Source organism: Lissotriton helveticus, chromosome 1_1 (assembly GCF_964261635.1).
Source record: "Lissotriton helveticus chromosome 1_1, aLisHel1.1, whole genome shotgun sequence".
Lineage (NCBI taxonomy): Eukaryota > Metazoa > Chordata > Amphibia > Caudata > Salamandridae > Lissotriton > Lissotriton helveticus.
In genome coordinates, this window is record NC_136057.1 from 1,454,609,232 (window position 1) to 1,454,625,652 (window position 16,421).

Sequence of the window (16,421 nt, forward strand, 5' to 3'; positions counted from 1 at the left end):
ATCCCTCCCAGGACCCCACCAGCTCCTGCGTGGAATCTCAACGTGGTCCTCACCAGGTTGATGGGTCCACCCTTTGAGCCTCTACATTCATGTGAGATTCAATTCCTCACATGGAAAGTCGCTTTTCTCATTGCCATCACGTCTTTAAGACGCGTTAGTGAGCTACAAGCGCTCACGATTCAAGAGCCGTTTATACAAATTCATTCCAACAGGGTGGTGCTCCGCACTAACCCCAAGTTTCTTCCTAAGGTGGTGTCGCAGTTCCATGTCAATCAAACCATTGAACTGCCCGCATTCTTTCCAAACCCAGAAACTGTAGCAGAAAGAATGCTCCATACACTAGACGTCAAAAGGGCATTAATGTACTATATTGACAGAACACAACCTTTTAGAAAGACACAGCAACTCTTTGTTGCCTTCTCTGCACAGCACAAAGGCAACCCCATTTCCAAAGCAGGAATAGCCAGGTGGATCGTTAAGTGTATTCAGATTTGCTATCAGAAAGCTAAGCGCACCTTAACGGTCCCCCCCAGAGCCCATTCCACCCGCAAGTTGGGGGCCTCCATGGCATTCCTAGGTAACATCCCTTTGGAAGACATCTGTAGAGCAGCCACATGGTCTACACCACATACGTTTACCAAACATTACTGTGTAGATGTGCGTTCCAAACAGCAGGCAGCTGTAGGACAGGCTGTTCTCAAAACTCTTTTTCAGACTTCTGCAACCGGCACGGGCGGCCGCCGTTAATGGAGGGACTGCTATGTATTCTATGCTATAGATATGAATTTAGCAGCCCACATGCCTCGAACTGAATATGCTACTTACCAGTATGCATCTGTTCTTGGCATGTAGGGCTGCTAACATTCATATCGCCCACCCTCCTCCCCGGCGGCTGCAGACCTTCTTGCATTCAATCATTAGCATGGACATCACTTGCACGATCATACTCCATCTTTGCCACAATGGCTAAAAACAATCTGGGGATGGAGTCGATGCCCATGCGCACTGTAGTCCAGGGGAGGAGCCACCTATCTCGTGATACTTCGAAGACTCTTCCAGGACAACAATGTGCAATCATCCGGACCCAACACTAGGCGGCGATCTATGCTATAGATATGAATGTTAGCAGCCCTACATGCCAAGAACAGATGCATACTGGTAAGTAGCATATTCATTCTTTGTACTGCTTTCTGCCTGATGGGAGGTGTTTCCTAAAGGGAAGATTTCTGTATGGATTGTGGAGACAATTCAGGTATGTACTCTCTGATTGGTGTAAGCTTTGATTGACAGTGCGATCAAGGCACATTGCACAAGAGGGAAGGGGTCTACATTGGCATATATTGGAAAATATCACTCTGGGACATTGTTAAAGTTGCAGCATGGTTTTTTGTACACCTGTTTCCAGAGTGCACAGTTTAAATATATCATCAAGGCAAGAAATAATTCGCTGAAACATTTGTTTGCTACTACTCTCACTTCACCCACCCCCATGTCCCTAAAGCAGAGCTATTGTTGTATATCAGTGCAAAAGAGAATGAAAATACATGGCTCTGATCTATTTGGCGAAGGGGAGTAATTAACTCCCTCAGAGTCCTGCGGTACCAGTCTGTGAAAGGGCTTCAGCGCCTCATCAGAGTAAATAGTGCTATATAAATGCAGTCATAATACCGGAAGAATATTTACAGTATACAGTATAATACATTCCAGTACATTCCTCTTGCTCAACAAAGTCCCCAGAAAGATATTCCCGCTTTGTGGTGATAAAACTGTAAAAAGGGTAAGCATAGCTGCTGTCTCCAAAATGTACCCCATGAGAATTTCACTATTCATGCTGAAAGCCTTACATAATGCCATCCGCTACAATACTCCGGTGCTGTTCAAAGCTCCCTGTACAATTCACACTCGCACCCCAAACTATCTTTGACATTGAAACAACTATTGGCGTTCAATAGCATCTTTGCAATCATTTGGGATAGGGGTGCATAATGTAGCAGCAATTGTGTGTCCTTTATTTTTGGATCCTGCATATGTGTCTTAGGCAGGAAAAACCTATTTCTGGGGTTGGGGTGTTTGAAAATGTTTTTGTATCGAGGGCAGGTGGACAGAACTGGAATGACTGCGTTTTTTATTTGCCCTGGTCTGTGTAAGTGTTTGGGATGACTTTTTGCGGGTGTGTCTGGGGTGGGAGAGGCGTTAGTATGTGTACTGGTAGGACAGAGAAGCCTACTAGGGCGATGGTGAATGTTTTATGCATTGAGTGTTTACATTTGTGCAAATATGTGTTTATAAGTCAGCTGGATATAAAGCGAATGAAATGAGTCAGAAGGCCTTAAAAACCTTGAAGAGATGAAAGTGGGTGGCTCAAGAAGTGTTTGTGGATTTGGCCATCGCTTTATTTGGCATGCACTCACGATATCATTCTTTTTCTTCTGTCATTCAATGAGAAGCTTGCATCTGACGACCTTCAGCCTGCAATACACTCCTCCTGTCGTGGCCTGTGTCTGTATTCATCTGGCATGCAAATGGTCCAACTGGGAGATCCCTGTGTCGACAGACGGGAAGCCCTGGTGGGAGTATGTGGATGTCACGGTCACACTCGAACTCCTGGATGGTGAGTGCCTGTTACAATGTCTCACATCTACTCTCTTATCCTCAGTCTGAGATGGTCATGCAGCACTGCATGTACTCTTTCACTCGGAATAGTTGTTCCTCCCACTCCATGTGAGTTTCAACGTGTGCATCCTCTCTCTCCTACTTTCCGGTCTCCTCAATTCCACGTATCCTCCTTGCTGCCCTCTAGTAACACTTTTTTATGGCTGTCTACATCTGAATTGCCAGTTAATGAACATGCTGGGGAATTAGTGTGCAGTTGTGCAACTATAAAAATAAAGTATCAGCCATTCGTTAGACTTCCTGGGATTCTGAAAGAGGCAGAGAATAGCCGAGACTCTCCCTAAAACTCTTTTTACTACCCACCTTTTTAGTTGCCCTATATCTTCCTTTCATGTTTCCTCGACTAACTGTTGCTGTCTCTGCTCTGTGTGCTCCTCTCTTGTTGGACATCTCTTGTACCACTGCACTTTGCCATCCCATGGCAATTAATTTGTTAGGGAGATTTCTTAACTTCAAAGTTTCCACAAGCATCAGCTGAATGTTGAAAAATATTTTACAGCACTATCTTCCAACTCATGGTTGTAGGTGCCACCTCTGCATATCAGTATTTTTACTGTGGAAGTGATGTTGTAGGTACATGATTACCTCCCCTCTGCCAGTGAACCCGTTCCTTTTTTTCTTGCTGTTTCTAATTTTTCCGCAAATGGGTTTTTTGGACTCTTGGAAGCAAATGAATATTCACTTGAAACCTGAACATGAAATTCCATGATTCGAATGTTGTCCCAAGTGCAAGAGGCCGATGTCATGTCCTTATTCGCTATAATGTGGCGTAATCAGCAGCACATTGAAGCCAAGCACCGCCCCTTTGGGAATAGAGTCCAGTGCAAAAGCCAACACTGCCTCCCAGTGCTTCACCGCCTTAGGGATCTGGCCAGCACTGAGGCAAGGTGTCTGGGCTGAAACGGGATCCAGCAAAGACTGTCGACCCTCACGGCCCTCGGATCTGAGACCACACGACAGCGTCGAACGCTCAAAGTAGGAGCTTCCTTTGAAGTCGAAAGAGTCGTTGGTGCTACAGCCAGCATCAGTGCCAAGGCCGCCGACAGCCCGCTCCGAAGAGAAACCTATCCTTGAAAAGGCCCAACAGGAGCTGAATTATTGGGAATGTTGTATTGTGATTCACCTCTGCACAGGCAAGATCTCCAATACTGCAAAGACTGTGCCCAAAAAGCAACAACTTGCCTTTGAGGATGGTCCATAACAGGACACTCCTTTGCATCTGACATCTCCTAGAAGGCCTAAGTATAAGGATTTCAGTTCTCCTTCTCTTCCCCCATCTCCTGCGACTTCCACTCAAGGGTCACCGTACTCGTAGTCAGAGACGGGTAGATCTAGCCCCTACTCCCCAACAGAGGAATTTGGTGCGGCAGTCTATCAGTATCCTACAGAGGATCATTGGGCTGAATATGATGTGGAGCACTCCTTGCCCGGGGACCCTGCTGGCCATGACCATATCTCTGTTAGGGCCTTTCCTCACCCAACCCCCACAACGCCACTGCATACTGCAGTATCATCCAACATGCAGCCGCCAACCAGAAGATGGGCTTGTACATCACCCCAGAGGATGATTTCCTAATGAAGACGCTTTGCAGAACTGAGTGTTCCCTGCAATTTCTACCTATGCTTAAGAGCATGACAAACTCTGCACCAGGCAATTTTAAGGAGCCCGTGAAATCCCATGTGGCATCATCCAGGATTGAAAAGCAGTTTAAGCCTGCACTATTGGATCCCCTTTATATCAGAAGCCATGTGCCTCCAGACTTGATGACTGTGTCCATCGCTTGGTAGAGCTCAGCTGCCCAGGTTACAGGGAATGCCCCCCTCCTGATAAGGAGAATAAGCCCATTGACTCAACTGTCAAGAGGGTAGGGTCGGTGCCACCACAGATTGGCACATTGCCAGTTCAATTTCAAATCTATATCAGAGCACACCCAATCCCTATATCTATAATCCAACTATTATAACACACATTGATAGGTCTACAGATACATGAATTCTTTCAATGCTGTAGTTCAGGATTCCAAATTGTCAATCTAAAGAAGGGATTCAGTCACACTCTTCAATCAGATCCATGAGTTCTTTTTCCAATCACAGCATTGTTGATAAAACAGCAGCAGCAGCCGACGCGCGTTTCGCCCACAGGGCTTTTTCAAGGCTTCAGAATAGGAGTAGGATCCAAGAATTCAAATAATGTCATAAGTTCAAGTGCAAAAAATGATGAGAATCGAACATGTAGAAGTGATGTCGGTAAAATCACTTTGTGTTTCTGAGGTGAGAAAGCGTCCAACATTCATTAATTATTTCCCTCAGTTTATACGTCGTGAGTTGTGTTAGGCGTGTCTCTCATGAATTGTATCCCTGTGCCGATCCTGATATTTCGCGCAACATTGCTAGTTCAGGCGGTGTCCTGTTCCGCTACCATAGTGCCCAAAGGAATGAGGCCCTACTCCAGCATCTCTCTGACCAATACCACAAAAGGAGAGAAGTGATTGTTGAGGAGAAAGCCACCATTCAGTGTGCGTTAGCTTCTGTGGATACAGCTGATCCTCCACCACCTCTCTTGGCAGCTTGTCTCTGGATTAAAGCCAGAAGTTCAACATCATCTCATCAACCTGCCCTTTTACTGAGAAGACCTATTTGGTCTGCAATTTAATGAGCTGTTGGAAAAGATAAAGAACACCAACACTGAGTGTCCTTCAAGTTCCTTCAACCAGGGGCTTCTTTCACACCAATGCCAGTAGCAGAATTACCACCAACGGGGAGGTAGGGGTTATGCATGGGCACCTTCAGGGATAACGGCACCAAAGGTCGAGACAGAGGCACTCGCTCTACCTCCCAAGTGTTGACTTGCCCTGTATCCCCCACGATCGCACTACACCTGTTGGGGAAAGGGTCCAGGGACAGATACATCCTTTCGGAGTATTTCCACATGGTCACCCTACAGGATGTCCTCTCCTGCTGCAGCAAGGAGGCCTATTTTCACATCCCTATCGATCCGGCCTATTGATTCTGCCTGCTCTTTATGGTAAATAGCCAGCGCTACCAGTTCAAAGTGTTGCCCTTCAGAGTCACCACAGCCCATAATGGTCTTCACAAGATGTCTAGTGGTGGAGTGGGGACTCCAATCATACCGTACTTTGACAACTGGTTGATCAAGAGTGCAAGCAGGCAAAGTAATTTAGGCCACACCCAGCTGATATCTCCCTGCTTCACAAAATCTGCTTTACAGTCAACCTACCAAGTCTCACCCGCATCTTCTTCAAGTGTAATTATTCCTAGGATTAATCTTCTGCAGTCTCCGGCAAAGCCTACCCAAATGAGAAAGGGGTGACTGCATTACAGCAGCTACTGCCTCATTTTTAGCCACTTAGACCTCTCAGTTTGACCAGTGTAGCGCCTCCTAACTATGATGGCCTTGTGTAGCTGCAGTCCCTCAAGACTCATGTGGGTCTGTGGGTCTGCTCTAGGAGTGCCTCTAGGTGCCGTAGTTGCAAGCAAAGGGTCACTGGGAGGATATTGATACGGGTCCGCACCCATCGCTCTCTGCAGTGGTTGAACAGCAACCTGTTACCCAGCAGCCCCTTCACAGACCTGATTCCGCAGGTAACCATTACCTTGGACTCATCACTTACCGGTTAGGAGAGCATTTAATTGACATTATAGTCAAGGGTCCGTTGCCACCTCATCAACGGCCTTTCCACATCTTTCATCTGGAACCTTTCCCATACACCAAGCCTTGAAAGGTTTTCTCCCAGACATAGAGGGCAAGCTAGTCCTGGTGCGAACAGACAACTTGACAGCCATGCTTTACTTGCAAAAACAAGTTGGCATGGTGGTTCACCAGCGGCAGTTTCTTTGTGAGGGCGAAGGGGACATGGTCCCCGCCCCCTGCACCCGTTGCGGCCCTAAACGTGAAAAATAAAATGGCAACGAAATGATTTTATTTTTCACGTTTAGTAGCGCAGCAGCCTGCAGCCGGGACTAATGGGGGCGTGTCGTCGGCAGCAGAGGAGTTCTGGAGGAGCAAGATGGACCCTCCAAAGTGCGCATGTCGCTTTGGCCGGCTCTCTTGAGCTGGCCAAAGTGACATGCGCCCTTTGAAGCTCTCCACTCAGCTACCTAGACAGCTGGATGGAGACCAAGCTCAGGTCTAAAGGGTCTGAAGGAGGGTCCGGCCAGAACGCTCCATCCATTCCTGGCGCTGCTCTCATGCTGGTGAGAGATGCACCAGGATTGGTTATTGGAACTTCCTAGAGTCTTGAGCCTATGGAGCAGACGGAGGAGGGACCGAAGAGGACCTTGAGCATGCAGCAGGCAAGGAAAGTGACTTTACTTTTTATTATTTGCCACTCGCCTTGCCTGCTTGCATGCGCCCACCCATCACTTAGTTGCCCACCCTACTGGTTCACATACGTGCCAGCCGCCCCTGTGGTACACACTCTCCTCAACTCTTAGCACTAGCACAGAGAATTTGGCCTTGCGTGATCCACCACAAAGTGCATTTCCTGGTGGATACCTGTTAGGGGTCAACAGTGACTTTGCAGACCAGCTCAGCAGGACACTGCAATAGGTTCAAGAGTGGAAACTCCATCCACAAGTTCTACTCCCTTACTTTCGGCGTTGGTCAGCGAAGGGAGGGGAGAGGCAGACGTACACCTCTTCACCACATGCGAAAATCCAAAATAAATACCCAAGCTTCGCCTTCATGTTTCCACTCCCAACAGCCCCTGGGCAGTGCTGTGTGGATGAACAGGTCAAGAACTTGGCGTATGCTTTTATCCCCTCTCCCACTTTTACCGTAAGTGGTGAGGAACCTGCAGCAAACATCACTCACCCTTTTTTTTTGCGCGCGAACTAGACCCGAACCGAATCAGGTATCAGAGCGAATCAGGTATCAAAGCGCTTTACATAGCACCAGTTACGTTACATTACATGAGGACACACTTTCATTTTAGGCACAGGGAGATTAAGTGATTTGCCCAGAATCACAGGGGGGTTTTTGGCGTCGTTACCAAGACTCGAACCCAGATCCCCAGGTCCGAGGTCGAGCGCCTTAGTCGTTAGGCCAACCCCTCTCCCCATCCCTCACCCTCATGCTGGTGACTCCCATGTGGGCCAGATAACTATGGTTCTCAAGTCTTCTAGAGATGTACGTCACCCCAGTCAACAAACCGGAACTTCTCACACAGAATCAAGGCAGAATTAGACATCTGGGCCTCATTCAGGTCAATCTAGCGATCTGGCACATAAGGCCTACCACACATACTTGCTGCGTTGCTAAGTGGAAAAGATTGGTTCACTACTGTACCCCAAACCAAATCAGTGCCCTTACACTTCTAAATCAAGACGTTATCTGTTACCTCTTACATTTGTGAAAATCAGGGCTAGCTTACGCCTTTATTCACTTAGACCTAGCCGCTATTTCTGCATACATGTAGAACAGGGAACACCTCTCACTCTTCAAGATCCCTGTTATCAAAGCCTTCCTGGAGGGCCTTAAACATGTCCTCTCACCTAGCGTGACACCTGCACCAGTCTGAAACCTGAACATTGTCCTTACTAGACTCATAGGACCTCCCTTTGAACCACTTCATTCTTGACCTTTGCAGATTTTTTCTCCTGGAAGGTCACCTTCTTTAGTCGCCATAATGTCCCTTCGATGTATTAGTGAACTACAAGAGCATTTGTTCCTATTCCCAATGACAGGACTGTCCTTAGAACCAACCCCAAGTTCCTGTCTAAGGTGGTGTCTCCCCTTGTTCCTTAATCAGACCATTGAGCTACCGGTTTTCTTCCCGCAGCTTGTTTCAGTATGTCAAGTGTAGATATATGTTGTCTTTGAACAAACTTACAAAGGCCATCCACTATCTAAGGCAGGTATAGTCAGGTGGATTGTTAAATGTATTTAAACCTATTACCTCAATGCCAAGAGAACCCTACCTGCCTTCCCCAGGCCTCACTCCACCCACAAACAGTACACCACTATGGCCTTTCTGGGATATATACCCATAACTGACATCTATAAAGCTGCCACGTGGTCCACTCCACACATCTTCACAAAGCAATATTGTGTGGACATTGTGGTAAGGCAACCATCGAGTCTTGGGCAAACTCTCCTAAGGACTTTGTTTTAGACCTCTGCACCGTCCACTGGCAAGCCGCCGCTTAGTGAAGTCGTGCTTTATAGTCGCTGCAGACCATGTGCATCTAAAGCCACATATGCTATGAACGGATTATGTTGCCCACTGTAAGCATCTGATCGTCGCATGTAGTGCTGTCGATTCACTTGTGCCTACCTGCCTTCCCAGAAGCCAGTGTTTGCTCCAGATATCTTCAACCTCCATAAATATTTACACTACACGCAGGGCCACTTTCCTGTCTTACTTACTAATCCATACCTACTCTCTCCCACTGTGCGGAAAACTATCGATCAATGTGGCCCATGCATGTTAATTACCAGAGGAGGAGTCACAGAGGCCTTGTGACTTGAAAGACTTTGTCAAAGAAAATCATGTTGCAACAGCCAAGCCCAACACTAGATGGCAGGAGTATGCAAAGCATGTGAATTTACAGCTCTACATGTGACAAACGGATGCTTACTGGCTAAGTAAAATAATCCTTGCCTGGATTTAGGAAGTCGCTGTATTCACGACCAAGAAATCCCGCTGCAGTGCTAAGCAAGCAGTAGCCTTATCCTCATTAGAATAGAAACAGGGGAACATCACTGCACCGGTTTTTAGTGGTAGGTGAATAATATTCAATGAGAAATGGAAGCAGGCTCCCTTCCTTTGCCCATTAAGTAGCCACCTGACTACCCTCGAGCAGTACCAATTACGATGATGTATGAAGTTAAAATGCTTAATAGAAAGACTCACTATCAAAGAGGTTGAGAATGGTAATTTAGATGTGTACTTTTAATGAAAAAGGATGAAGGTCTCAGCCCAGTTCTAGATCAGCTATTCCCAAACAAGTTAACTGGAAAACAAAAATCGGAATCTCACATTTTTCATGCCCTAAATTAGATAACTGGTTTTGCAGCATGAATCCTTTTCTGGATTCACATGATGTGCATCTATTCCACCTCTAGTGGGTGGGTTCTTAATTGTGTCATGTCCTTTTACTCTTTTACCTTATTTTTTATTTCGGTATAAGTGTCTTTGACCTCCATTTGGTGGTAAGTACATCCTTTGTGAGATGTTAGACAGTGCCCCGAATGTGTCTGCGCATGGTTGTCATCTTTAAAAAGAAATTCCGCCGTTGGGCCTGGAGGTACACCAAAGGAGCTCCGAAGAATCTTGGAAGATTTGCAGAGAAAGTAAGGAAAAGTTCGACTGAAAACACCAAAAATCACCGTAGGACACGAGAAACACTGAAGACCAATGAGAAGCCTTCTCGACGGGGGATTCCGTCGGTGATCACCACGTGGCCATAGAATAAAGAGGAGATGGGCACCTAAGGGACATGGAGAACACACCATTTAAATTCTGCCCTAACTGCCACAACAATTTCGCGCTGAAGGAACCACATGAGGTCAGTAACCTGTGCCACCAGAAGGATCATAAAGACGAAGTTTGTGAAGCCTGTACCAAATTTGTCCTAAACACTCACAAGAGGATAAAGCAATGGCTGGCATACCACAGACCACAGTCCACAGTAGTCCCTGAAGGACCAGGGCCTCTCCAGTGACGACAAGAAGCACAGACGAGCCCGGAGCAAGGTCAAAAGAGCAGAGACACCCACAAAGGCCGAAGAGGCCAGGCGACAGAAGGTAATAAAAGACGGTGAGAGTTCAACACAAACAGAAAGAGCTGCAAGGTCCCGATCAAAGGACAACAATTGGGGCAAACATTTGCACCAACCTATAACACCAGGAGGCACAAAGGAGGGGGCAAAGGGAAAAAGCAAGGAGGAAACTCTCCTCAAGAACTGATGCTGAATGCTCGCTGGAGGGTCTTCGAAGAAGATGACGCCGCCTCGAGATCGAAATGGCAGCGCTCCTCCAGGGCAAGGAGGAGTTCGACGACTCCCTGAAGGCGTTACACATACAAAGCCCTCCAAGTCAAGGGAATTGGGCGACGACCTACCAGACATCGAGGCAAACACAACGCTGGAGCCGGAAGACCTCTTGGAATATGAGGAGGATGAGCCCATCATGATGGAGTGCCAGGGCCAGTTCACTGTTGAACGGAAGGATCACGGTGCCAAATCCCCTGAGGAGGGTGTCAACAGCTACCCCTCAAGGCTAAAGCCCCCAGACAACCTGTACATGTACACTGGTGTTCATGGAATGCCTAATGGTGTTGGCAGCGCATCTGAAAATACATGGTATACACATTTACCCATAACTGGACAATTTGCTGGTAAATGTAAAATCGAAACTAAAATGCCACCTAGAAATGTAAACAGTCATCAACACACTACAATTCCTGGGGTTCACCGCAAACCATGAAAAATAGACACCACTCCTGGAGCAGTTAAAGGTGTTGCTGAGAGCAACACTGAACTCAAGAACTGAATGGGAATACCCATACCCCAAGAGAGCAACATTAATAAGAGGACAAAACTCTTCTGTACCAGAAGAATGGGCAGTCTCGAACAGTGAGAACTGTCATGAAATTTATGGGCATGATAACATTATGTCTCCCCCTCATACCTCATGGGAGACTGCACATACGACCCATAAAGGTATGGCTCTGCAATGGATGTTCACAAGCCATGGGTAGCTGGGAAGATCTAGTGGTTGTCACAGCAGAGGTTCAGAAGGAAATAGAATGGTGGAACCTGACAAATATGAGAGTGGGGAGACCTTTCAAACTACCAACTCCCATGGTGACCATATCGACGGACGCATCCCACAAGGGCTGGGGAGCACGCACGAGCTGAAGGTCAGTGGTTTCTGGAGCCCTATGCACATAAGTATCCAGAACTAATGACAGCCTTCCTAGAGCTGAAAGTGTTCCATGCACATGTGAGAGGACAGACAGTGCTCAGACAACCCTAAACTGAGCAAAGTTATTCCCACTGTCGAAACTAGCACAGGAGATATGGAAATGGGCGATCCAACAGAACACGACTGTAGTAACAATTCACCTCCCCACGGATCTGAACACAGAAGCAGACCGACTGAGCACACAAGAAAGTACTGGACGGCATGTTAAGATGCTGGGGAACACCAAGCATAGACCTATTCGCAAGTCCAAAAAACACAAAATGCCAACACTTTCCATCCAGGTCCCACACCTCCAGTTCAAGGGGAATGCCCTGTCAATAGACTAGTCAGGGAGATTTTTCTACACCCTTCTGTTCCACTGATTCTCCTAATCTCAAGGGTACTGAACAAGTCCAGACAACCAGGGACTTCACTCATACTCATCGCCCTGCAGTGGGCCAGACAGACATATTAGTTGGACCTACTAGAAATGCCCAGAGGATAAATCAAAGCAATAAAGCACCTGCTTACTATGCAGAACGGAGGAGTGCGTCACTCAGAACCAGCTACACTCAGCGTGGCTCCTTAATATCTAGAGTTCGGACACCTACAGCTGCCCTCCAGGACGATGAAATACTCAAGGAAGCTAGAAGAACAAGCACTAGGAAGTGCTACACCACAAAGTGGATTAGATACCTACAGTGGTGCAGTGGGCCACCAGAAACTAGAGACAAGGGCAGGGCACGTGCTGTGCTAATGTACTTCACCCACCTACTGGATAGTGGCCAGATCTTCGCATTACTAAAGGTTCACCTGGCTGCCATCTCAGCATACACCAGAGGAATAACCGGGAACAGCTTTTCACACTACCAGTAGTGAAAAGATTCCTGGAGGGATCAAAGAGGGTGGTACCACCTAGAACAGCAAAGACGCCAATGTGAACCTGAACACTGCACTCAGACATTTGATAACACAGCCATTTGAGCCAATGCACAAGACAGAGTTGAAGTTTATAACCTTAAAGACAGCATTCCTAATAGCAATCTCGTCTCTCAGCAGAGCTGTAAGCGCTCACGAACCAGGAACCTTTCTTTCAAATCAACATTGGCAAGGTTTTCCTGCGAACAAACTCACAGTTCCTACTAAAGGTGGTATCACATTTCACATCAACTAAAGCATCCAACTACTAGCCTTCTTTCAGGATCCAGATTCACAGGCTGAAAGGGCGCTACACACTCTGGGCGTGCAAAGTGTACTCATGTACTATCTACAAGAGACAAAAGCAATTTGCAAAGGCAACCAACTCAGAATAGCAAGGCAAGCAAGGGTATGCCTGTAACTAAGGAAACAATCACACAGTAAATAGTAGAAACTATTCAAACATACTGCACAAAAGGAGGACAAATTTACCCACATGCCCCAGGGCACACTCAACGCATTAGCAACATCTATATGGCTGCAACATGGTTATCCCAGCACACCTTCACAAAACACTACTGTGTGGACATCCAGATATCCAAGGAAGCACAAGTTGGACATAGTGCTCAAACACTATTTTGCCAACCCATCCACATTTCAACCCATCCCTCCCATGGAATCAGACACCTCTACGTAATGTGATGCACAGCAGGTGAATCCAGAAAAGGTTTCATGCTGCAAAACAAAAATGGTTACCAGTAGGTGTAGTTTTGCAACCTGAAGATATTATCTGGATTCAGATGCGACCCACCCACCTACCTGAAAATGGGGATAAAGCAAACAGGCGCAGTGAACAACACTTCAAAAACGAGCAGAAGTTCCAAAGAGAACAGTTGTGAAGGGAAAGAAGAATATGAAGATGATGACGACGCACAGAAACTTTGAGGGCGCAGTCTGATGTCTCAAAGAGGATGGACTTACCACCTAATGGGGATCGATGACGCCTACACCAAAAAATAAAGACAAGGGAAAGTGAGGACGAGTACAAGACACAATTCCAGAATCAACCAATCGATGGAGAAATAGATGCATAATATGTGAATCCCAAAAGTTCTTCAGGCTGCAAATCTACTCCTACTGGGGAGTAACCATTTCATTATCGTCTTTAAACTTACAAGACACTGTTTTCCAGACACCTATGTTTTTGGGCAGTTGAGGAAATTTTTTATTTTAAGAGTCCTTCCATTGCAGCTGAAACTGGCACTGCAAGTTTTTACAAAAGTGTTGATAGAAGTTGCAGCACTTTCTTGACGATAAGCAGGCAACACTTAGCCATACCTTGATGATTGGCTTCTGCAGAAATTACCCCAAGAGACTTCTTTACAAGATATACAATTGTCTGTGTTTTTTTGGGAGGGGGTGGTGTTCTTGAATAATGGGGAGAAATCAGCGATAATACCCTCTAGAAGAATCCAGGTTGTAGTGACAATTTTGGACATCACAATAAGAAAAGCCTTCTCACTTAGGGAAAGGGTGCCTGTATCTTCCAAACCATTTCTCTTATTCTCAAACATGAACCTGCGCAAGCATGACCAAATTAGACCAGCTCTGAAAGTGCTTCACTGGCTCATGGTAAACACTAGGATCAGGTTCCAGGTCTTCTGTACATCACCAAAACCTAAGGTGGAAGGTCCTAAATACTCACACAAAAAAGTCCGCACTGCTCACCTCATCAACCAAAAACCCTTCAAAGGATTTAACCCAGGAGACAGACCTTTGAGAAGTTTGCAGCCCAAAGCTATGTAACGCCCTCAACCCAACCTTGGTGGCCTAACCCCTTGACAATTGGTTCAGACAGCAGCTGGAAATTGAACATTTCAAAGCACCCTCAAACTGAATTCCACACAGTAAAATGGTTGCAACTAAAGCGTACAGTGTTCTTACTCACTGATAGGACTCTTACAAAAGACCCAGCTGACGTTAGTTTCAGTAATTTCAGCGACCACATTTTCAGTAGCTGAGATTAAGTCAAGCATTCCATCCATCGCTTTTTTTTGTATACTTTAATGCGCTGCTCTAAATGGGAAGGGTATACCTGGGCATGGGTCCTGTACACACTGTGTCACTGGTACTAAGCCATACCTGGATGGTGAGCCCTTGTAAGAAAGTGGCTCTGTATATACTGTACCAAACTAAGTTTCAGTGTGCACAGAGTCCACAGTCCCAGAGGTATGGCAGAGGTTAAAGTTAGATATAACCTTACTCTTTAAAGTGGTAGCTTGGTCGAGCAGTAAGGCAGTATCAGAGGACAGTGTAAAGCATTTGTTGTACACACTCAGTCAGCAAATGGTCTCACACACTCTAGAACTGAACTCTAGGCCAATTGTTTTGTATATAAAAATATATTGTTGTTTTATTTTAGAACCACAAGTAGGTATAAAAATACTTTCTCAGAATGAGGTGTTGCAATTGAATACTTTCAAATTGCAGTAGACTTTTAAATGCACAAAATACAGTTGCAATTTGCAACACAAGTTAAGCACAATATAACATTGAGCTCAATGGGAAGTTTTAAGTAAATGCAATAAACTCACTTTACAAATGTTTTTCTTACTCAGCGCTGGATCCTGGATTCAGCCCTGGTGCATTTCCTGTAAACAGTTGAAAGAAATCGTTTTTGCTACACAGGCGATTTTTAAGGAATATTTGTATGTTTTGAAAATCGACACTTAAAAGAATTTCTGGCAAAAAACCATGTAATGTTATCCTATGGAAGGAAATCAGGTTATTGGAAAATCAAAGTTGGAATTGCTTTTTAGGGTCAGTGCTGGGCACAAAGAGTCCGCACTGGGATCTCACCTGGTACCAGGTGAGTAATTTAGTTTTCGTTGATCGGATGATTTTTGAAGAATATTTCAATGTTGCAAAACTCGACACTTAGTAGAATTTCCAGGTGTGCCCAGCACTGACCCTAAAAAGCAATTACAACTGTGATTTTCCGATAACCTGATTTCCTTCCATAGGATAACATTGCCTGGTTTTTGCCAGAAATTCTTCTAAGTGTCGATTTTCCAAATGAAAACCAGCCAATGTTACCCTATGGAGAAAATGTGAGTTATCGGCTTTCAGGTAAGTACTCGACTGGCAGAGTTAAGGTTCTGGGGGTAGACTCGGGGGTCTCCCAGGTTCAGGTAGGTACAGTCGTTAATACCCTCAGGGTCAGCCGGGTGCAGAGTGAGTAGGCCCATTGTTAGCCTATGGCGGGTAGGGGGCCTTTGGTTGGTGGCTGCTAGCTGCCCTTACCTACATGTAAGACCCCTAAATCTAGTATTTAGGGGGCACCCTGAACCTTGCTTCCTCAGATCCAGCCTGACAACAAGACGTAAAGAAGAAGGACCGAACAGCAAGGCAGCCAGCTAACAAGAGGAAGACGCCCACTGACTTGGCCCCAGTTCTACTGCCCTTCTCCCCTCGAACCTGCTCCTGCGAAATCCTGGTGTGTCTTGCAGCCATCAACCTCAGAAACCCCGGAGGACCTGCCTGCCTTCACTTCCAAAGACTGCTTCTCCCGTGAACACCGGATTTGTTCAACTGCAACCTCTGGCAGCAGCCAGATACTGCGAATCCAGCCCACTCTGCACCCGCTGAACCTGGCCCGAGCTCGAGTGGAAAAACACCAAAGGGAAGTCACCCCGGCGATCCTGACCAGAGGTCCGGTGACCCCTGACATGCCTCCAGCCGACGCCTGCAGCCTAAATCCAGAAGGCCCTCCTAACCGTGACCAGGAGCTAGTAAGAAGATCCAACCCTAAAAGGCACCCCCTACACCCAACGCCACACAGCCTTGTGTGCCCTAACCAATGGTGCCTAACCAACCCTTAACTTCCCAACTTACTTCTCCA

The 16,421-nt window shown here is 46.4% G+C and overlaps 1 protein-coding gene across 2 annotated transcripts in view; it reads left to right on the forward strand.

The window, feature by feature from the left end:
- The window catches only part of CCNT1 (cyclin T1), a 69,905-nt gene that overhangs the window by 40,097 nt on the left and 13,387 nt on the right, over positions 1-16,421 (forward strand). For both annotated transcript variants that reach the window (XM_078685921.1, XM_078685916.1), the window contains one exon: positions 2,448-2,611. In XM_078685921.1, coding sequence (XP_078542047.1) covers positions 2,448-2,611 — 164 coding nt within the window. The remainder of the gene's footprint in view (positions 1-2,447; positions 2,612-16,421) is intronic.